Here is a 22976-nt window from a genome sequence, read left to right as displayed (position 1 = left end):
ATGCTCTGGCAGCAAAACCGGACTAGAGTCTGGTTTCCCTGGGCTACTTCCTACCACAGTCTGGGTGTGGGGCTCTGTATTCCCAGGGTCCGCCGTCGTCTCAGCGTACTCGGCTGACGGCAGTCTGGGCAATTCCTCGCACGGGTCGGTGGTCTCTGGGGGCCAGGCCCTGCACCGCACAGTGTCAGCTCCGGAGCCCTGCAGCAGGCTGGAGACACGGGCCTCGTCCTGTGGTAACAGCCCAAGTGAGCTGCAGGGCCAGCCCTTTATACTTCCTACCACGCCCCTCTGCTTCCGGCACGGGGGCTGATTTGGAGACGCCAACTGGACAGCTGGTCTGGAGAGATAATGTTACCCTGTGTAGTGGTCCCTTGGCTCAGGCTTGGAGGGAGGTCAATCTACCTCACTACACCCCAGAAGGGGAGGACTATCTTTGACCTGGCCGGAGTGCTGAGTCATGAAGAGGGAGCACCCCAAGCCGTGAAGAAAGAGAAAGGGGTCACAGCTTGAGTAACTGGCTGAAGACCTGGTGAAAGCTGATCCCCAGAGCACGACAAGGAGGTGCCACCTATGGTGAGTGAACCCTTTCACAGAGGGAAGGCCCTCGCGTGGGTCAATAGCTGGCTAGGAAAAAAGGGTAGGAATAAATGTTAAGTTTTCACAGTGGAGAGAGGTAAATAGCAGGGTTCCCCAAACATCTGTACTGGGACCTGTGTTGTTTAATATACTGATAAATGATAAGGAAAAGGGGGTAAACTGTGAGGTGGCAAAGTTTGCAGCTGGTACAAAATGATTCAAGGTAGTTAAATCCAACGCTGATGGCAAAGAGCTACAAAGGGATCTCACCAAACTGGGTGACTGGGCAACAAAATGGCAGATGAAATTCAGTGTTGATAAATGCAAAGTAATGCACATTGGAAAACATAATCCCAACTATACATAAAAAATGATGGGGTCTAAGTTAGCTGTTACCACTCAAGAAAGAGATCTTGGAGTAGTGGATAGTTCTCTGAAAATATTTCTATGACGCTGTGGCCCTGGAAGGGGCAGGACTCTGCAAAGTGGACTGGCCAGAGGACCAGGATTCTCCTACAGTTGGAGTAGGCCAAAAGACAGCTGGGGAAACTGAGGCAAAAGTTGCTGCAGCACCACAGCCATCCAGGAGGGGGCATGTTGGGCTGGCAACTTTTCCACAGGTCCCATGCTCTAGAACAGGAGTGTCAAAGACCAGAACTGAAGGGCACTAGCAGAGCTGTGTGTGTGGAACCCTTCTCTAGAATGGCAGGGATGCTGCATGTCAGAATTGAGGATCCCTGGCAGAGCTGTGAGGCGAACCCAGCTCTAAGATAGCCAGGGATGCTGCATGCTGGGATTGAGGGGCCTTGGCTAAGCTGAGAGGGGAAGTTCCCACACTATCTGCATGAAAAAATGGTTTCACAAGCTCTACAATCTTAAAAGAAAAAAGAAAAGGCAAGAGAAGGCAAAAGAGCGAAGAATGCAAGATGGCTGGAGGAAATGCTTTTGTAAATACTCTGTTCCTGCTGCTCCTCTCACTCAACGCTTGACAGTCATGAACAATCATCGAGGGCTCAAAATAAACCCGGCCCCTTTAAACAGAAGCCGGTAACAGAGCTTTCTTTAGAAAATGCAGATGTGGAATTTGGCCTTTCCTTTGCGGTGCTGCAGTCAGCCCTGTATGCTCTGGTATGATCCAGGCCCTGCTTGGCTGCTGCCTATCTGATGGCTGGTGGGGTTAGACAACCATAGGCATGTTCATGTTCACTTTCGTAACTATTGTCAGAGGATTGTGAGCTTCATGCACAGGGGTGGGGGATAGGGAGGAAGGACAGAGCAAAGCTGAATACAATAGGGAGAGGAAAACTTCTCCACATACATAAGAGGATCATAGTAGTTCATGATGTAGTGAAACTGAGTCCAAGCTACGAAGTTCAGATCCAGAGCAGAAGTTTCCCAAAGTTCATGTGTACTTGGATCAGGAGTTCTGGCTTAGGCCCATTTCTCTACTGGATGATAGTCTGTTGCTCTGCAGAAATAGAACATAGTACTTCAGTAGAGCATGTAAGAGAATGAAGCCATATGATCTGGCTAGGTTTCTATACTGCGTTCCGTGACATAAAAAAAATTACTTACCCATGTCAGGCTACATTTGATCTTTACAAAGAAGGCCAGTGCATCATCCTTACACGGCACTTTATGCATTACCTTCGATCTTAAATACCATTTAAATGGGAGGCATTTTAGGAGACATAACGAGCCTATGGGAAAGACTGTATGGGATGGAGTGATTGATAAGTATGGGATTGGGATGGAGTGATTGATAAGTATGGGATGGGATGGAGTGATTCCGTAGGGAGAGATGTATAGCTATCAGGGTGGTGTGTAACCCTGTAAAAACCTAGACAGGTTAGCGAGACATGACAGCCAACAGTGGCACTAGGGGGAAGGAGAATAGGTGCAGGGGAGCCCTGACTGATGGGGGATACCCCTCGCTCACCATAAAAAGCAGCTCAGTTAGGAAGTGGGGCAGCTGGAGCAATGGGTTAATACTGCAGGCTTGTACCACTACAGACCTCAGGTTAAAGCCTACTGAAAGCACCTGAGTGTGGAGGTTTCAAGTTGTGTCTCTGAACCTTTATCCAGGACAGACACCGCACAATCCCAGCTGTGGCTCTGGGCTGGAGAAGCAGGGCCAAAATGAGGCTCAGACCTGAGGTGCACTGGCAGAACGGTGTGGCAGACGTTCACCCAGCGCCTGCCACAACCAACCCTGCCTGCCCGTACTGTTTGCCCTTCACTTCTCCTCACAGTGAAATGCGCTTAACTGAATCTCATTTAAAGACATAACGCTGCGTCAAGGCAGAGGGAAGCGAGGTTTGTGTGGTAGCCAGACGCTACAAAATGTAAAGGACATTTTGCCTGGCTTGCTTCCAGCAGGGCCCTTTTGCTCAGATTTCTACTGGCAACAGGGGGCAAACCCCTCTTTTCAGACCATAGTATTTGCTTGTACAACAGTGTAATGTGAGTTAGGGTTATGCAAACCTGTAGCACTCACTTTGTTTATGCCATGCCAAGGCAAGGGGCTGAACTTTCAGAGCAGAGGTCATTGCCAGGGCCTGTCAGAGGCCCACTTTTGGGGGTGGGGCAAGAGGGAGGGAATGGGGTGTGCTACACTTGTATTAATTTTGTTGTTACAATGGGTGCAGGATTAATGACATTATAGTATATGGACAGGAGTTACATGGAGGACAGACGACTTGAATGAGTTCCTACCCAACCTTATATATTGCAGTATGTCATGCCACAGACACAAGTAATTTGGGGCACTTAAAAATGAGTTAACGTAACTAAACACAACAAATACTTGAAAGTAATCTAGACACCTCATTATGCCAGCTTTACTTCATTGTATCATCTTATAGTAGAGGGCATTTACTCCTGATGTGTGCTAGCAGGAAAGGGGAATTGGAGCTAGTGTTTTCACATTGTTAGACCATGGGACTGCTTTATTTTCACTTCACCATGGAACCTTGGGTGAATCATTTAGGCCCTGATCCTGCAAAGCACTTGAGTCCCTGCTCAAAGTACAGGAGAAATTCTACTGGCATCAGCAGGGATAGGGTTAGTCCACTGCCTAAGTGCATTGCTGAACGGGAGTCTTAGTCTCTGTATCTAAATTGTCCCATCTGTACCCTGGGAAATAACTCCCCTTACCTAACTTTGAAAGGGGCGTTATGAGACTAAACTAGCTCTTTGTAACTCATCCGGAGATACTTAGCTGAAAGATGGCCCCCGTGCCAGGCAATATATTATTCTTATCTCCGTATACATGTGTAAAGCCCTTAGCATCAATAACTAATGTTTATTATATTCATATTTATATCCTAAAGAATCATCTATAAACTCTAGTACTTATACGCCTACATTTAATCATAGAATCACAGAATATCAGAGTTGGAAGGGACCTCAGGAGATCATCTAGTCCAACCACCTGCTCAAAGCAGGACCAATCCCCAATTTTTTTTTTTGCCCCAGATCCCTAAATGGCCCCCTCAAGGTTTGAACTCATGGTTGCACAGCTCCTAAACCATCATTAAAGAGAGACAGGAGGATCAAGGGGTAGAGCAGGACCTGTCAAGTTGCACTCCAGATACAAGATCAGCTTGAAGGATTTTTTGTCAATGCATAACACACCTAATTCTTAAAGGTAAGAGTTATCTGAGGTAGGCCTCTGCACATCTCTCCGTTGCTGTTTCCCTGTCAAGTGGGATGACACTTACCTATCTCACTGCAGATGGGTGTTTGTGAGAATCAGAGGACTTGATCCAAAGCCCATTGATGTCAGTGCAAATCTCTCCATTGACTTCACCAGACATTGGATTGAGCAAACTAACTACTATTTATTGAAGGGATATGACCGGGACAAGATTGCATTTGTCAAGGCTGCAGAGAATGATTTGGATTTGTGCTGGTGGCAGGAGATCAGGATGGAGCGGGGAAGAGGAACTGGCAGAAACTAATGAAGGCTCTGATCCCACGATGGTTCTAAGCCCAGAGGCTGAGGTCTGCCCACCCACAGCTCACTGCAGGATTGTAGCCTATTTAGTGCTAACAAAACAAAGATGAAACATGCTCTATTAAGCACTCTTATTAGAAGTCTGGCTGGGAGCTGCTCTTTAATTTACATTAAGCTGATTAACATTCCACATAGCACATCATTGTCTTACTTTGTTTCATGGCTCCTGCAAACAGGGCCAAATCCCAGGGAGAGCTAAAGGTACTCTACCACTTCAGAAACGGTGAGGGGTCCACAGAAAGCAGCACATGCAGGGGAGAAACAAAAGGCTACCCCTGCCGCTAAAGACTTAATTAAACCTCAACATTTTCTCCATTCCTTTCTAAACAAATCAATGGGGACATTTTGGGTCTGGTCCCTTACAGGGACACCTGTTGCCTTTGGCTTAAGGCAGAATGCTGTGAAAGTGGTGATTATGGTTTCTACACATCTTAATCCTCCCCTTTGAAACGTGACAGCTCCTGCATAGTTAAATGGTGTGCAAGTTGGCGTGTCTGAATCCGTAAGTGACGTGGTCCACCTCCATCTCTGAGGCCTTGCCTACATGCGATTGCAGACATTTTTGCAACTGCATTGGTGCAAACCCCTAGTGTAAATAAGCAAAACTGCAATAAGCCACAGTGCATTGGTGCAGCTCAGCCTCTGCTTGAAACCACATGAACCTGCACCAGTGCAAATGGCAGCTTTGCCCAGAATTTAGTGTGTTAACCACTAGGTTCCCCCACAAAAAGGTACTCCCAACACCACCTAAACTATAAGATCACCATTTGGATTAGATGTGCATGTGGGTCTTCAATGTGCCAGTCTCTACTGCTGAAGGGTGTGTGTGGATGGGAATCACTGATGTAACAGATACAACACTTCTACTGCTGAGGGTTCCTGGCTGGTTCAATTACTAATGGTTCAAGTCTCGATTTTAGGTTCAGCCTGATATTTCAAAGGACAAGGGGGTTTCAGGGAAAAAGCTATGTCATTGCAGCTTTCTAAAGCCACACAGGTAGCTTGTGGAAGGTGACTTTGGGGTGGTAGTCTCCCTCCTTGAGAGCTGGCACTCCAAGCATGACAGGTTTCTTCTCAAAGCCAGCCACCTGGTAGCACAGAGGAGAGATACACTTGATTAAAGGCTTCTTGCTACCTAGCTCAGTGGGGCTGGAGAGTGTCAGGTTCAAGGGGAACCTCCTGTCACTCAAGTAGCAAATCCGGCTGGATATTTAAGCAGACCCCTAAACAGTTTATGGAAGGAAATAGACAAAGTTAATTGACACAGGCTTTGTACAGAAAGGAGAGCACCAGGGAGGGGAGATGAGGGCTGGTTGGAAAAATGTGTTTTTTTTTTCCTGTTTTGGCAAAAATTTGTTTTGATGGAAATTTTTTGACTAGCTCTAGTGAAGACCCAGGTGTGGAAATGACTGATGGCAGGGAAGAGATGAACGTCTTCCCAGCAATTATACATTCATGTTAGAATATTAAATAAAGACCAGGAAAGAATCTGCAATCTCATTTTTATTAGCTTCAAATCAAGAGTAGGTTTTATTTATCATCAGTAATTTAATTTTAGTACATCTGTTGCAAAAAAACCTGTGGACATAAACAGTTTGGTAAGAAGGAAAGTACAAGAATCAGTTTCATAATTTAATGTTTTCCAAGATGACATTTCATTGTACCGTACCGTATTCCTATATATTCTTCACCAAGAATACAGAGAGAACCTTCCATTCCAGTGTACAACTTGACAAACATCTGTGGAACAGTGCAGCTGGAAGAGGTTTTAGCTTCTTTCCAGCATTGTATTTCCTGTGTTAGTAGTGTATGAAGTGGCTTTCACCCTATTTGCACTTGGGGATAGCATCTGGATCAGATGCCCCTTCTTTGCAATTGTTTATTTGATTAATAATGGCAACTTTAGTGAAAGGGAACATTTTTGCAATAGCCTAAAAGAAGGATACTTAATCCTGCTCTACATTAGCACTTTCTGGGAAGTCTCCCTCTCGTGCAAACCCCTGGGTGGTAACAATGATGGGTGCACTAGTGCAAAGCATGCAGGATTAGATAACATGGTGGTAAAAATGCCAATGGCCTGTCTGCACTAAGGCTACCATCATTACTAGGGCAAGGGTGGGTGATTTCCTGAAAAGTGTGAGTGTAGACACAGCTTTAGTGTGCTAGGGCCCTTTCCAATGAGGTGCAGAGTGTTCTCAGCTCCCCCTGCACTGGAAGGGAACTGGGGTCATTCTGCACCACACAGAAACAAGCTAGGAATGGAAAACTAAAGACGAAAAAAGAAGAATATCTCTCCTAGGTATCAACTTATTCAGTGAAAAGGGAACATAGACGAACGCACAATTTTGATTTACTTTTCCTTTAAGTTGCAATTCATAATTCTGGCACCACGATCACATAGTGCCTCATGGGCTTACCAAAGAGAGACAGAAATACTTAAAAGCAACAAAAAAAAAAAAAAAAAAAAAAAAAAAGGAAAAGAAATCAGAGGCAGGCAATAGCACCTCCAAGATCTGGTGTACCACCAGTTGGAACTATGTAATTAGATCTTACCGAGATTTTTTAAAATTATTGTAAATTATGACCAAGATTTTCAAATGTCTAGTGACTGGGAGATCTCTTAAGTGGGATTTCAGAAAGTGCTGAACACCCACCTTCTGAAAACCAGGCCCCTGAAAAGTGTACCAGGTTGGGCCCCCAAAAGCACTAGTCTTTTCTGAAATGGCAACAGGCAGTAAATGTACAGAGGGGGCTGAGAAGGGGGCATATGCTCCTGTGGCCTTACCAGTATGTTAACTAGCACCCCTTCAGGCATATATATCCCTCTATTACACAGGTAAAATGCACCACAGCTCAGGAAAAATGTAAACAATGGATGGCATGTGAGCAGCAGGGAAAGTCTACTTAATGGCAAAAGCAAGCTTGCTGCAGTACCAGGGGCATTACACAGCATGCTCCACAGACATACTACTGCGGGGGGTATACATTCCGCATTTCATGCTGTCTTTAAACTACACAGCACCAGGATTTTTAGGCTTCTGGGGTTTGATCTCGCAAAGTGCTCAGTGACTTCAGTTTCCATTGACCTCAGCTCAGTACCTTGCAGATCAGTGCTTCAGTCTTTTGGGAATACAAATAATGATCCATTTGGATGAAATTCGCCCGTGTAGAGGGCTGGGACAAAGTGTAGGCACCACTTAAATCCTAATTAAATTCCTACTTTAGTGGGACTTAAGCCTTCCAGATAGGACCTGGGTAGTGCCTAGGCCTTGCACTGGCCCTTTCCACAGGGGTGAATTTCGTGGTACAGTAAAGGAGTGGGGGTTATGAAAGGAGATGGATATATCCAGAAAATAAATCTCTATTTTCTGGCCATTTCCACCAGTTTTTCTATGTTGTGCTTGTTCTGTGTCTCCTTAACATTCTCTCCCCCAAGCTCCATCCCACAGCATTTCCCTTAATATTAGCATGTGTTTAATGGCTGCAGGTGAAGGTAGGGAGATGAGGTGGTGTGGAGATCAGAGGTTTTTTCTATTGCTCCAGTTCTCTTCTGCCATTTCAAGTTTCCCTTTACTTTTTGGCAGGCTTTGTATCTGCTGACAGCAGCCTCATTGCTTTTCATCTCTATGCAAATTACCATCCGCAATAACCTAGTTCCAGAACAAAATACAATGTCAATAAGCAGCTGCTTTGTATACCCCAAGTTGCTGCCATCCCATGATTCACCTTGATAGCTGCTCCTCTCCCCATTTCTTTTGTCTCACAGCTCGTGGGAGTTTGCATGAGGCTCTGGGAGCTTGCTGATATCAGAGTTCTGAATCAGCTGGTAAAGAAACTCCACTTGTTTCTCATAGCCCTCAATTGAGATCCTCTCATTCAACCCATGGACTCTGTTAAAGTGAGAAGAATATTTTTCATTACAATATGCATGAGCCACCTACATTGGAACTGCAAACCCAGTCCAGGCTGCTGATTCCCCAGTTCTCTTTATAAAGGCTCAGGAATGTCAGGACGTTAAGTAGGAAACAGTGTGAGACAAATAAAAATCTACAGAACAATGCACTCCAAGCAAGATCTTTTCCTGAGGCCAGCATAAATGGCTTACTGATTCTAAGGCCAGAGCACAGTGGGTAAGACCATGGAGTGGGTAGAAAGGGCAGGCAAGCGGAAGTATAGTAGGCACCGTAGGTCCCTGCACTGACATACCAGAGGCCCTTTGAGTCAGAGGGCAGAACAGCTACCTGGGCACTCTGCTCCTATTTCAGTTCCACTCGCATGGAAAATAAAATTGATGCACTAGCAAGTGAACCAACTCCTAGCATGGTTAATACTTTTGTATTCACATAACTCCCAGATTTAAAGAGTTAATCAAGTGGGAGTACCATGTTTGTGCCGGCATGTGGACATGAATATTAAACAAGGGCTTCACACTAGAACCAAACCTTTCAGAACCCTGAATTGTATTTCTGATCCAGCCAACCCTGCAAGTTCAGCTGTCCCAGTGGAAGGGATGTTTGAACCAGGTCCTGTCTACATTTTAAATAGAGATGAACCGGGGCTAACTCTTTCACAGCAGTTCTCATCCATTATGAGTGCAGCACCCAAATCTGCAGGAAATGGGTGGCTTTTGTGATTCTGAGGCACCCATATGGCCACACCATGGCATACAAATTTGGTTTTCATTCTCTAGGCCAGCACATGCTAATTTTCTTTCTATAGTCCCTTTAGCATTCCCCCCACAAGCAGAATATAATACCTGGGTAAATCGTCCGGTTTAAAGACCAGTGGGTTAAATCGATAAATGGCATCTGTGAGTTTAGTGAAGTGCCGGCTGTCTGTGTTTCCAATACAAATACCTGGAAAATAAACCCACGGGTCAGGTTGTCTCAGCACAAGTGAAACCAATTAGCTGTCAAGGAAAAAGGCTTGGCTGATGTAGCATTTCTACGCTTTGAAAACTTAAACTCCTTTTGAAAACAAATTATTGTTCCCATGTCAGCACGGGAACTAAAGACTGCTGGAACTCTTTCAGCAACGAGAGGAGCGGAGCACTACACCTCATTGGCTTCAATGGGAGTTGTGGTGCCCAGCACCTGTCAGGATCAGGCTCTTATTCTTCTATATGTCAATTTCAAACTTAAGTCCCTATCCCATAAGCTGTGTAGCACCAGTGGATAAGGACTTTAGATAGTCAGGTACAGCACAGAAGACGAAAGATGGTTTTGCCAGTCATGGAAGTGCAAAGTGAAAGGCTAAAATGAGAAGACCTCCCCTGCTACTCCTAACATCCCTGAAGAGATTCCCTGGGGTATTTTGCAGGGAGACTCAATTCAAAGTTCATTGTTTCTGCCAGTTTCCTGTTTGCTTTTTCTATTTCTACCATAACTCAACACACACACACACACTTTAAAGCAGAGAGATGGAACCTAACAGAAGAGGGAACAACAGCTGTTTCCAGTCGTTAACAGCTGAGGTGGAGGGATACACAGAAATGGAAACAAAGCAACTGGGGATGGTGGGGGACCCATAGGAATGTGGAAGTATAAGAGGAAACAATAATCATCATGAGTGGCGCTTACCTGGAGCTATGTTGCTGACATCGGGGAAAACATCCAGTAGGGTTCTTCGGAAAATCTGGACTCCAAAGGCATGATTATCCCAGGGGCTGATAGGCAGTGGGTCAAAGGCTTCCTGTAGGTGTATCTTTACTCTGTCATCAGCAATAGTGTTTTTGACAATCTCTAGCACCTATGAACACACCCAGAGGAACAAATAAGCAAAGGGAATGAGAGTTTTCCTTGTGGATGTCTGTGTAGGTGCCAGTTTCAAGGCTTGCCTTGTAAATCATTTGCCAGCTATGGCTCCAAATGAAGACACACAATCAGGACAGGGACCATGTAGTGGCCTCATGGTGGAAGTCTGTTTTCCTCTTAGACCTACTCAAGTGTGAGAGATCAGGTCACCTTCTAGTGGCTACAACTGTCAGAAGATAAGCCTTAATACTCTTACATAAGCATGTATGGTCCTTGGCAAGATTCCCAAACCATGGATCACCATGTACCACTGGTAGTATGTGAGCTCGATGTTTCATCAATTCACTTCACAATTTTTTTAAGGCGGTGGTATGTGAACCAATGAAGTGTGGGAGCCACTTGTCTATGGGTTACTCTGAAGCAAGAGTGACTCCCAAAGGCTGCTTAATATAGCTGCAGGTCTACATTTCATAGAGGGCATCCCTCAGAACCCAGGCTCTCTCCTGTCCTCCTCCATATTTAGAAGGTAGTGTTTAGAATCCAAAGTGAGTCTTCAAAAAGAGTCCTGTAAAACAAGCCACTGAGGATCTCTCTCATTTATACTGCATTCATCACTGTGATATCTGGCACATATAACAAACACTAAAGCAAACAACTGGCCCAAAGGGACAATCTTCCCTGGTTACAGGCCCAAATAAAGAAAAAGACACAATGGACACATGCATCTTATACTATGTGCTTGATAAATTTGGCTCTGGCAACTGCAAATTGCAGAACACTTCCTTCCCCCTAGACTCTAAACTTGGGGACAGACAATGATAGCTTTCTGATGGAAAAGACCTGCTGCAACAGGGGATAAGGTATTCTCAGCTGGCCAGATGCCATTACGCTCAGAGATTTACAGAAGACAACCAGTAGCTTGACTTGCACCTGGAAACATAAAGGAAGCCAGCACAGAGCACAGATATTACATGCTCACATCTGCAAAATGCAGGCAGGCAATTTTGCACTACATGAACCTTCTAAGGGGTCTTCTATGGAACCTTAGGTAGAGTGTATTACAACCGCGCAGTCCGGAGGTTGCAGAGGCAAGGTCGACAACAGAGAGGAAAGCTTGCAAACTCCAGACCAGTCAACAACTGTCTATTTCAAAGGTATAGGAAAGTTAAGTAAACAACATGTCAGGGACAAATGTCATGATGAAAAAAAAAGGTGAACAAAAGTGTAACATGCAGACATTACCTCTTCAACCTTTTGTGATGGGTGGATCCGAAAATTCACAGTTGCTTTTGCGGAAGGTGGGATGACATTGGACTAGGGGGGAAAAAGGAGGTACAAACAATACAGAGAAAGTCATAAGCAGAGTCAAAGGCAAATCACAGAACTGCCACTGTAATATTACATCATCCTGCTATCAAAAAAGTTAAACTACTGCTCATGCAGTTCCAGAGCTCACTGTTTAAGGCCTCTACCAGCTCCCATTGAAATAAATGCCCAAACCTTCCACCATTTGATCGTTGTAAACATTAGTCATTTACAACACAGGTAGTTATGTAAGGAATAGGCACTTTTCATTTAGAATTTTTTCTCTGTGTGAGAAAGGGCTTGGCATAGTTCTTTTTAAATAATAACTTCATTTTATATGAAGTCACTCTTCCAAAAAATCCTCCTTTATAGCTGAGTCCACTGCCTCAAAGCACACCAGACATGACCCATGTACATCACTTAACAGCATAAGTACAGGTATGGAATTCCTGTTTTCTACAAAATATATTTTATACTTTGTTAAGTATGCAAGTTACACAGTCTTTGAACACACACAGTAAAAAAGCAAAGCAAACAACATGTTATTTCTCTTCTCACCACTCAGTGTCACTGTTTACCTATTATATCTTGACAGGTTTCAGAGTAGCAGCCCTGTTAGTGTGTATCCGCAAAAAGAAAAGGAGGACTTGTGGCACTTTGGAGACTTTTCTATTATATCTTGTTTTCTGGACAAGTGATCCTTTTCAGTAAAGATTTCCTTTGAGGAATGCACAAAGTAGCCAAACTATTAATTGCTCTCATTGGTGTTTCAGAGCTACAATTCTCAACTGTTCTGGGTAACTGCACCTATTTATCAGGTTAAGACCTTGACTGTACCAGCCAGAACCTGCTGCCTCTCACTCTGCTGTGCTTGCTCTAACCCACTGTGGAGTTTAGGGATATCAGTCTTGTGATCATGGGACAAAGGTCCCATCTATAGTACGAAGTTGTCCTGTTGCTGAAAATGGGTGGTCCAAAGTCTCAACCACGCTTCGTGTAACAGGACTGAAAGTGTTTTTTATCCTGTTTACATTAGCACTTAAACCATTTTCAGCACCAGTTGAGAAAGAACTGGATAACACATATGGTCATCAATGAAACAATTTTCTATTGTAAACCCTAAGGTTTGAACTGGGCTACACTTTCAGATGGAGTGAGGTTGGCAAAGCATGAAGGCCCAGTACAGAGGCCGAGTTTAAAATTAAGTGTAGGAGGAGACTAGAAAACCATTCATAGTGGTACATCTAGCAGTATGTGGGAACCACCATTCTAAATAATACAGGCATTCTCCTCACGCTATGTAGAGGAAACATCAAATGCACACATGAAGCTACCTTGATTCCTGCATTAAACATGGTGATTGCTGTGGTGGTCCGAATCAAGGCATTAGTGGACGGCTTCTGCTCGAAAATTCTGCATGAAAATAAGTTTTTAAAAGGAGTTTTGTACTTATAAAAGATATAAATGACAACAGTGAGAATTAAATTGATTAAACCACTCTATGCATTAACAGAGCAGCTACAGTATGTTTCAATTATTAATTAAAGCAAGGTAAATGCTTTACAGTCTGATAAACTGAGAAATAGGATGGCTGATTTCCACGGAAGATCAGGCTGATTGGCAAGAAAGCTAGAGGACTAAAGTTTGTAAATGGATATTAGTTCCCATATTTCACGGGGGCAGAGGCTGGGAGTGTGGAAGAGGAGATGTGTTCCCTTACCTGCTGATGATAGGTGAGAACAGCCACAGGTTGGTCATGATGAGATTGAGAGGAAAACGGAACTAAGTGGCAAGAGAAAACAAAAATACACCAATTATCAAAATTCCAGCTTTAGAGACTAAAGTGATCTCACTACTCAGTGCAGAACACAGGGTTAAAGGATCACTGCTATGTACAGTATGAGAGGGATGCTGCAAAGGGAGAACTATTGCACTTAAGCTTTGAATTCTCCTTTCTGAGTTAAATGATTTTAACAGAGACTAGGAAACCCCCCTACGTAATTTACGTCTGGGGCTACTTTTAATTTATTAATATTAATAATGTAAAACTTGAGAATGAAGCTACAGTTGAATCCTTACCTCTGAAGCCAAGTGCTCAAGAATCATAATTTCTGGCCCATGGCCAAACAGATTGGGCATGGGATTCTGCTCCAACCTACAACACGCAAATGAGCATGTGAAAAAAAAACCTCATTTTACATTATTGCAGAAAACAGGTTGCATTTTTATTCATGGATTTTGCCAAGAGCTTGAAATGTAGCCACATTTCTCTTAGCTCACAAATCAAGGAGAACAACTTCACCATGGATTTCAGAGCATTCCTGTCTCATCCAAAGATATTATTTTGGGGAGGATGAAGAGATAGCCAAGGTTGCCTCCCAATGAGAAGGAAGGGACAGTAAGGGAGATGTGGAAATCTATAAAAATGGTAGGCCAAAAAGATAGCAAGTCTCTCTTTATTTTAGGCACTTTATAAAACAACACCCTTGCCCCCATCAATCTATTCTGTATCCACTGGGACAGGGAGGCTGAGAAGCAGGAGCATTATCTTGTACCAGAGCCTATGGGAAATAAAATTTTGATACCACATCATGTTTATTTGCCTGCATGATATCACCTGTAGGCAACAGATACAGTCAAGAAAGATTCTTGGAGAGAAATTCTGGCAACAAACAAAAGGAAGGAACAAAAATAGCTTCATGTCACCTTTGCAGATATCCAAATTCTGGCGCTACTGAGTGACATTTAGGCCCTTGGTGTAAGTCTGAGTAGCCCCGATGATGCTCTAATTTATGCCTGGCTTTTTAAGGTCCCTAGGGACCATTCCAGGAACTGCGAACAGCTGGAGTGCAGAGGTGCTCCAGCCATGCCCTCTTCCCCTGACCACAACCCCTCTGCCAGGGGTTGCATATCAGCACTTATCTGAGCCATAAGCTTCAGTTTTAACCATCCTCAGAGAGGTACAATATCTAGCGCTGAGGTCAAGTCTGTTTAAGGAGATTGTGCATGACAGTCTGAGGCCTGTTACACAGCCAGGTAAACTCTCACCTGGACAACGCTGCTGCAAGAATACCAATACTCGTCTCCTTAGAAGGGGCAGAGGAGTGACCTTGCTCTTTTTCCACGCTGAAGTTCGCTGTAATTGCACCCTTCTCTGTGATAGCTATTCTGATGAACGAGAAATAACTTCATCAAGCCGACTCCAAATATTACATAACTGGAGTTCTTCAGCCTCCACAGATTGTAGACAGAGGGGGCTGATACGCTTATTTTTTAGAACCAGATAAAAATACTCTAAGAGCAGCAACAACAACAAAAAGCATTGAAAGCCACACCTGAGTGGTAGGAGCATTGGGGTCTTGGCTTTTTCTCCAGATTTCACATCACACAACTAACACACTTGCTCTGGCACAGCTGCAGTACCCTGCTTGTGACAGCACGCTGAGAGACTGAAAGCAAGTGCACTCGGAAGGCTCTTTGCTTACGTGTTGAACCACAGCTGCAGTATAGTTGACAGACCAAGTGTCTTAAAAACAAATGTCATTTAAGTATAACAAGACAGTTTCATGGTAATTAAAAGGAATTAATGATTACAAACACCTCTGTGGAGGTTGACAATAGGAAATACTTATCCTATGCAGTGTTAACCTTAAACAATAGCATTTTAAATCTAGTTTGATGTCAAGGGCCAATTGCTGTCTTATTAATTCTAAACTGCATTCATATTTCAAAATATAGGTATTTTCCATTGGGAGACTGGCCCATGCACTTGTCAATTTTATATGCTCCCACAGCCAACACTAAGATTATGGGGTTCTCTTTTTGACTACAGTTCTGCATGAAAACCAGAATGCTTCCCACAAAAACTAAATTGCAGCTTTGGAGAAGGAAATGGATTTGTAAAACTGAAACACCTATACGCAGTCAGATCTGACCCTTCTACCAACGGTGTCTGATAGTGCCCGTGTTCATCACATTTGTTTTATCATCAAATTCTTTATATCACAATTCCAAATCCTGTTAGCACCAGGTTGTCTTTTCCCTGCTTTTTATAACAAATAAATGAGACTGACTCATCACAGGGCTTCCTAAATTAACCTTCAGGTGATATTTCAGTGAGGCCGCTGAGGGATCCCAGGTCTTCAGAAGATTGTCTACCACAGACGGAAAGGGACAGAATTCATAACTCAACAGATATCCCATTTCCTCATTCTTTCCCTCTCAAGATAAAGGGTCACCCTTGCACTTCCTCAGAAAAGGTACAAATCAAGCTTACAAGCTGCATGCCAAAGACAAACTTTTGTTTTTAAACACTTCACAGCTACATCAGGGTCACTATCTAAGCAGACGAAAGAGAAACACTATTGATTGCATGTCCCATCCTGCCATTTGCAAAGTAGCAAATGGCAGTCAGAAGGCTGAAACACTGATTGCCACAACGGTGAACCAGCCTCAGGTTCTGCTGCCAAAACCTCAACTACACACCAAAGTTACTAAATTTTTATCTAAAGAAAAAAAATAAAATCCATGGGCAGCTATAAATGACAGCCTAGAAGACAGCTACGTATAAATATGGGCATCTCCATCCTCAGCCCTGTGACTCAGCTGCAACCTAGCCAAACTCACCTACTCAAGTAAACAAGGAGGTATAAGAAAAGTGTGATACAGTGATTGGTGGGATGAAAACCGTAGGGTGGTTTTCCCAGCCAAGTGCTCCATGCATTAGCTAAGGATGCCCAATGTTTGCAACACTGAGAGCTGCAATGAAAACCTGACAGGAGCCTAAGAGCCACACACAAATGTATGTAAGTATGTAAATATACTTAATTCTTAAACATGCACACAACCCGAATATTTGCTTGTATTTATATTTACACTGAGATGAACAGAAACTGCAATCAAATCACCAGCAATAAAACCCTGCAGTTCATCAGCTGTGTCTTCACCAAGGAAGAAAAGGGCAGCTGCAGGCAACATTTTAAGATGCCATAGAGGGCCTGTATGTTGAATTATGGACACCCCTGCATTAGTCCAAACTAGAAGACTCTCTCATACTTACCCATAAAGCCAGGGATCAGGCTCATTGTGTTAAATTCTCTTCTTTCCTTACTTACACTGCTACTGGCTTCTTTATTCCCTCCAAGAACCCATCTAAGATAACGCTTCCCTCATCTAGCAGGAAAGAAAGCTTCACTCCTCTAGCTTCCAGCAGAGCTGCAATCTTCATTGCTCCCTTACGACCTGATACCTATGAGAGTCCAAATCAGAGGAATTGCCATGCTGAATCGCACAAGCAGTCCATCTAGTACAGTATCCTGACTCTGACAGTGACCAGTGCTACATGAGAAAGGTGCAAGAAACCCCAGAGTGAGCAATTATGAAATAACCTGTCCATAAGGTGAAGTTTCTTTCTAACCCCCATCAATTAGTGGTTGCTTATGCTCTGAAGCAGGAGAGTTTACATCCAGTCTAATATAACTGAAGATGTTCTCATTATTCATGAGAAGCCTCAATGCTACCTCACAGTAATGAGCTCTATATCTTAATTAGACATTGTTTAAAAAGGTATTTAATTTTATCATTTATCTTTCAATTTTACTGAACGCCCTTCTTGTCTTTATAAGAAAGGGTAGCAGAATTACCCAATCATTCTCTATTTCTAGCCCTATGTCATTAAAGAAGACTCTGTTAGATAACACTGTTCACCTGCAACAGTCAAAAACATCTTAACCTGGATATTCACATTTCACTCATACACTGTACTTTTTATGTCTGACAGCCCTAGAAAAGCCATACCAAAGAACAGTATGGATTTACCCTTTTCCTCTCTTTCCACTGAGCAAAACCCTGACACCCAGGTCACTGAGAGCTGAACTGTCAATATATACCTATGACTGCAATGCTCTAAAGTTGATTTAGTCAAGTACAAGGACAATGCAGGCAACTGGCTATCCAAGAATCAAGCTGCTGTTATAGGAGGAAACAAGAGAGAGAGACAGACTGAGAGAAATACCTCTTCGTCATGTCCAATGCCGATATAGAAAGACCTGCGAGGTCTGTAGTCTCTTCTCAGCAGGAATTCTAGAGCTTGCAGAATACCCTGTGGAACAGAGGCAGCATGTTAGTCACTGTGTCGTTTTGCTCTCTGAGATTGAAAAGAAGAGCTACTTCATATGGCGAAGAACATGAAGATGTAAAGGAAATCCGGTACTTTCACAGTCCTCAAGCAGGCTTCATTCTTTTAACTATTTCAGGGGTTTTTTTTCACTCCACCTAGTTGATGATAATCATATTCTTTTGCAAATACAATCCAACAGACTTAATAATCCTTAAAACTCAGTGTGTTACATAATATCAGAATAAATATATAAAACAGTATGGGCTTGATCCTACTCTTACTGGAGGCCAAAGCAAACTCCAACTCGTTTCAAAGGGAGCATGATTGGGGTCTCTATGTCTGAAAACCTCACACTTAACTGAGCCTTTAAATTGCATCTAGACTGCATATGGTATGGCTCTCGCTAGTTGTAGCAAATCCATTACTTTAATGAGAATTAACTTTTTATACAAAAACATTACTAAGGAAGAACAAAGAGAAAAATAAGAACAGTGGGGATGAATTTTGTAATCCGTTAACACTTGTGTTTTTTTCCAGTCTCATCTATTTTTTTTCTTCCTAAACTGTGGTCATTGTCTAATCAGCAGTGGTTAGTTTGTATTTCTGCTGTCTTGCCAGCATCCATTTTGCCTCATACATTGCAATGGTTAATTTTGATGTAGTTGTTTCTGGGATTATTACTGCCCCTCGCAGTAACTAACTAGTTCCAAAACAGAAAATCTCAAATCACAAAACTATGAGACTGTTAATTATTTACCCATCAGACCCTGAGCAAAAACATTCCTTAGAGCTTTTCTGAAATGAGGTAACAGAGAAGACATACTATAGCAGAATTTTTGTTGTCTACTGTTCCTCGTCCATAGATGAAACCGTCAAGTTCCTCAGCAGAGAAAGGAGGGACATGCCACCCCTCTTGAGAAGCTGGGACTACATCCATGTGTGCAAGCAGCATGTAGGGCATGAGCTGTGGGTCAGAACCCTGGACAGTGAAGAGATGGCTGTATCCTCCAATGATCTCATGTTGAATGAACTTGGTAGAAAATACAGCAGGAAAGACTGTTTAAAAATAAATTCAAAAGAAGAGAGAAATATACAAAGGAGAAAAATCAGCAAGGTCTTTTCTATTCCACCACCAATATTATTGGGAATATGACATGAACCTGTTAGCGGAATTTTGCCACTGACTTTAATGGAAGCATGGTCGACAGTGAATTTTAACAAGGATGGCAATAAGACTACAAAGCTTGAGACGTTGCAGGCAGCAACTGTGCAAGCTTCCCTCAAACAACGTTACCAAACTGTCCCAATCTGCAGTGGAAACCCTCAATAGCTTTGTCTCCCTTGGCAAAAACAGGACCTGTAACTCACCACCACTGCAGCTGTGTTGGACGATGGAACCTTCAGACAGGCTTAGGCTTTTTTATCACAAGGTTCTCTAACTCTCTTCAGAGCAGGGTCATGACATGGTAGTAAAAAGACACCTATGCCCTGCCTATGCTACAGTTTCTACCATCAGTGGAGATACACCACAGTTGAACTGCAGGTCCCATTTTGGCCCCTATGATAATCCATTCCTCTTTTGAGAAAAATCAAGATTAAAAAGTGCTACACCAAACAAAGTACTATTCCATTATATTCAGAATCTAAACCTTCTACTCAATTTGTTGCCAACCTCCTGCCCTTTTATTAAAAATATGTAGGAACGTAAATTCTGTACCTTTTTTAATATAATTCCCAAATTCTGCCAAGGCTGTTGTATTTTGGTCTTCTGGAGAGAAGGAAACTGTTTGAATTTTGATGGCACCTTAAATGAAAATATGAAGTAGAGGATTTTTGGCAATGATGTCAATCAGTCTGACAGTCATTTTAACTGATTTGAGCCAGTAAGGAAGAGGGGGCACTAATTTATTTAGTATGGCAAAGGAACATCTCAAGATGTACAACTGCAGAATACAGACAAACTGTGTTTTGTATGTCAGCGGGATGAGACATTGGAGAAGACTGTCAGTGGGAGGAAACAAAGACTGCAGGTGTATGGAATTCTGGTTCCAGTTAAAACAAGTCTATCTGCTGTGGGAAAGCATAATAATTCATTTACTGACCCGTTTCAGCTTTGCAGTACATTCATTTGGCAGACTCTAAAACATATATACAGCTTTCTGGGCAAGTTTTTCCTTGCCATCCACTGCAAATATGGTGCAGCCGCATGGATTCACCGACTCCTTATTGTCCCTCTTCTATAGACTTAATATTATGTTTATGAACAAAGGATGAGGAATGGGCCAACCAACAACAATAATAGCACCTTGCATTTACAGACCATCTTTGAACGCGAAGTGCTTTATAAACTAAAACAGCTATACTGCTCTGAGACACCCAGGCCCCTGGTTGTGGAATCCTTCAATATCCTCTCCTTCTTTTTCATTAATATCTACATTGGACCACTCAGCAAGATTGTCAGAGGCAGATGTCACCGATACACATATGATACTCAGGTGTATGTGTCTTCCACTATCTCCAAGACACAACTCCAGGTTTTGCTTAGGATATCTGTTGGGGTCAAAGTATATGACTGCAAATGTAAATATACCAGGTATTTTGAGACAGGCACCAGTGTCATCCAGTGCTAAAGAATCTTAACTGATAACAAGAAATGAATTATACAGAGGAGCTATTAAAACAATATTATTCCTTTCTTTCATTTGTCAGCAGAAGAAACAAATCCTGGTTTGTTTTTTTTTAAGACATGATTTTCAATCTTTTTGTTCGGCAGTTTTTCTTCCTTCCCTACCACCCATAACATGTACTTTCTGCAGTGTCCTGGAAGCAGGGCGGGAGGGATGTGCCTTATGGAGATACAGGGAGGTTGTCAGTTTCAGGGTGGTGCCTCAGTTGCTGGAGGGCAGCCAGTGGGGGGTGTCAGAGCTTGAGGATGGGTTAGCGGTTTCCTTGGGAACATGTCAGTGTCTGAGAAGAGGTGCTGGGAGGGGAGCAGGCCAATGTCTAAGCAAGCAATAAGGGGCTGAACAGATGCTTAAAAGTAAAGCGACGCAATGGGAAGAAGATGCTAGGCGGGGGAGGGGGGGGGCAGTGTCAGTTGAGGGAGCGCTAATGCTCAAGCAACTCTGTCTGTGGGTGTCTGTGCCTGAGGGTGCATGGTACACATGGGAGAGAAGTGCCCACTGAGGAAATTCTGCCTGGGACACCAGACTAGAGAGGTCAGTGCTCTGGGGGTCTCGGTAAATGGATGGCGTTAGTAGCTGATGAGGAGGCATCAGTACTTAAGGGATTTCTGGGGGCTCAGTGTATTCAGGACAGGTTCGGTCCCTAGAGAATTCAGCTGGAGGATGAGTCCTGGGTGGAGGGGGGTTTCAGAGCACTCACTCTCAAGAGGGCCCTTGGATGGGGTCTTAGCCTCAAAGAAAATGGGGGGAGGCAGCCTGGTAGAAGTTGTTTGGGAGAGGATCATGATGGAGTTTTGGTGGCCAGAGGAGGTGCAGTTAGGGAATGTAACTTTAGGGATCCAAAGGGGTGTACTCCTCAGCAGAGATGGAGTTCTGGGGTCCCGGGCGGGGAGAGGCTTAGCCAGGAACGGGCAGGGGCTGAAAATGGTCTGTCATCAGGGGGATCAATCAGGGATGGGGGGAGTTATTTAGGATGGGATTATAATCTCCAGGATTTGTCAAGGGGTGGAGGTGGTTCTGTTGGTGGGCACCTGCTGGGGATTGGGGTTTTGCCCCAGATTTGTGTGCGTGTGTGTAAAGTGGGAGAGGGGGTGTCTGTGGAAAGATTTAGTCTGGGAGCAGGAGTTCTTGGGAGCAGTATTAGTCTGGGGAATCCCGGGGGAGGGGGCTAATCTGGGAGTGAGAGGTTGTCTAGTGGGAGAATTAGTCTGGGGTGAAGGGCCCCCGGGGTGGGCGGGGTTAGTCGGGGGCAGTCCCCCCTGGAGATCGGAAGGATTAGTTTGAGCGTGTCCCCCCAGGGGTGGAGGTTAGTTGGGGGTTGGCGGGGGGGTACCCCCTAGAGGTGGAGGTTAGTTGGGGGGGTTGGCGAGGGTACCTCCCGAGGGTGGAGGTTGGCTGGGGGATAACGGGGGTTTGGCTGGGGGTACCCCCTGGGTGGGGGTTACTTGGGGGCCAGGGAGTCCCAGGGATGGGGGGTTGGCCTGGGGGGCCGGGGCGCTCCCCCGGGGATGGGGGTCTGAGGGGTCCCGGCCCCTTCACCTCTCAGCGCCTCCTTCAGCTCCTGCCTGTCGCGGGCGCTGAGCTCGAAGCCCAGCGCGGCCCGACGCCCCCCGAGCGGCGGGCCCGGCGGCGGGCGGAGGACGTAGGCCCGCCCCAGCACCACGGCCAGCAGGGCCACCGCGGCCCCGCACAGCCCCAGGCAGGCGGCCCAGGCCGCCCCGCGCAGCCGCCCCGCCATGCCGCTCCGCTCGCCTCGCGCGCCGCCCGCCAATCACCAGCCCCCAACTCAGAGACTCCGGCCAATCGGAGGCTTCGTTCGGCCTTCGCTGCAAGGCCTGCTGGGAGTTGCAGTTCCCTGGCCCTGGCAGCTGTTTCCGGCAGCTTGACCGCTCACGTGGCGTGCCCAGAGCAGGGGGCTGGAGGCCGGGCTCTTGGGGCTGCTCCCAGCCCCGGCAGAGTGTGGGGCCCACCACAGGGGCTGGGGCTGTGTCTGCTGGCTCCCTTTGTGACCTCAGGCAAATCACTTCGCCTGAGTATCCCCATGCGTAAAATTTTGAAGCTTAATTAATCACACTGTTTAATAGACACCAGGATCTGCAAGTGAACACCACCATAGAAGTGTATAAATTTCGTATGCATAAGTCATATTACATGCATTGTGTTTGTTGCTGCCATTAGCAGCAGGAGGGCAAGATCTGTTCTCTAACAAAACTCAGTTCACATTCACATAAGCGCAATTGCAGTGTACCTCTTGCTGGGGACAGCAGACCAGGAAATCCAGCAATAGCATTAACACTATTTCTAAAATGAGAGCACTGTTGAGGAAAAGGAGCACCCTTTGCTGATAAATAGCCATGTGATTTATATAAGAGAGTGGTGTAGCATGGATTCTATACGAGTAATTAATTCTGCAAAGGTGTAGAAGCATACAGAAACTAGGACAGCACTGGTAAAATACATTAACTGTAGGCATGCCTAAAGCTTTTATCACCATAGTACCAAGTAGAATTGGCATAAGGGTT

The 22976-nt window shown here is 44.5% G+C and overlaps 1 protein-coding gene across 2 annotated transcripts; it reads right to left on the bottom strand.

Moving 5' to 3' along the window:
- Nucleotides 1-6079: 6079 nt before the first annotated feature.
- Nucleotides 6080-22195, bottom strand: PM20D1 (peptidase M20 domain containing 1). 2 transcript variants are annotated; one of them, XM_048826380.2, is made up of 13 exons: nt 21994-22195; nt 19488-19574; nt 18594-18826; nt 17666-17752; nt 16767-16900; nt 14701-14820; nt 13732-13807; nt 13373-13434; nt 12987-13065; nt 11590-11661; nt 10174-10342; nt 9351-9450; nt 6080-8484 (listed from the first exon to the last, which is right to left on the bottom strand). In XM_048826380.2, exons 1-13 carry the CDS (start codon nt 22190-22192, stop codon nt 8355-8357), a joined length of 1548 nt encoding a protein of 515 aa, XP_048682337.1. In that variant the 5' UTR covers nt 22193-22195; the 3' UTR covers nt 6080-8354. The 2 variants fall into 2 exon arrangements, with proteins under 2 accessions (XP_048682337.1, XP_074977954.1); XM_075121853.1 differs by lacking the exon at nt 14701-14820.
- Between the last annotated feature and the right edge of the window lie 781 nt (nt 22196-22976).

The sequence above is a fragment of the Caretta caretta genome, chromosome 21 (assembly GCF_965140235.1).
Source record: "Caretta caretta isolate rCarCar2 chromosome 21, rCarCar1.hap1, whole genome shotgun sequence".
Taxonomy (NCBI): Eukaryota; Metazoa; Chordata; order Testudines; family Cheloniidae; genus Caretta; species Caretta caretta.
This window is presented reverse-complemented; position numbering and strand designations above follow the sequence as displayed.

Coding starts and splice junctions, on each gene's coding strand:
- PM20D1 (XM_048826380.2), bottom strand. CDS start 22,192: ATGGCGGGGCGGCTGCGCGGGGCGGCCTGGGCCGCCTGCCTGGGGCTG. Junction 19,575..21,993: donor GCTGAAGGAGGCGCTGAGAG/GTGAAGGGGCCG, acceptor TTTTCATTTAAG/GTGCCATCAAAATTCAAACA. Junction 13,066..13,372: donor TTCTCACCTATCATCAGCAG/GTAAGGGAACAC, acceptor ATTTTCATGCAG/AATTTTCGAGCAGAAGCCGT.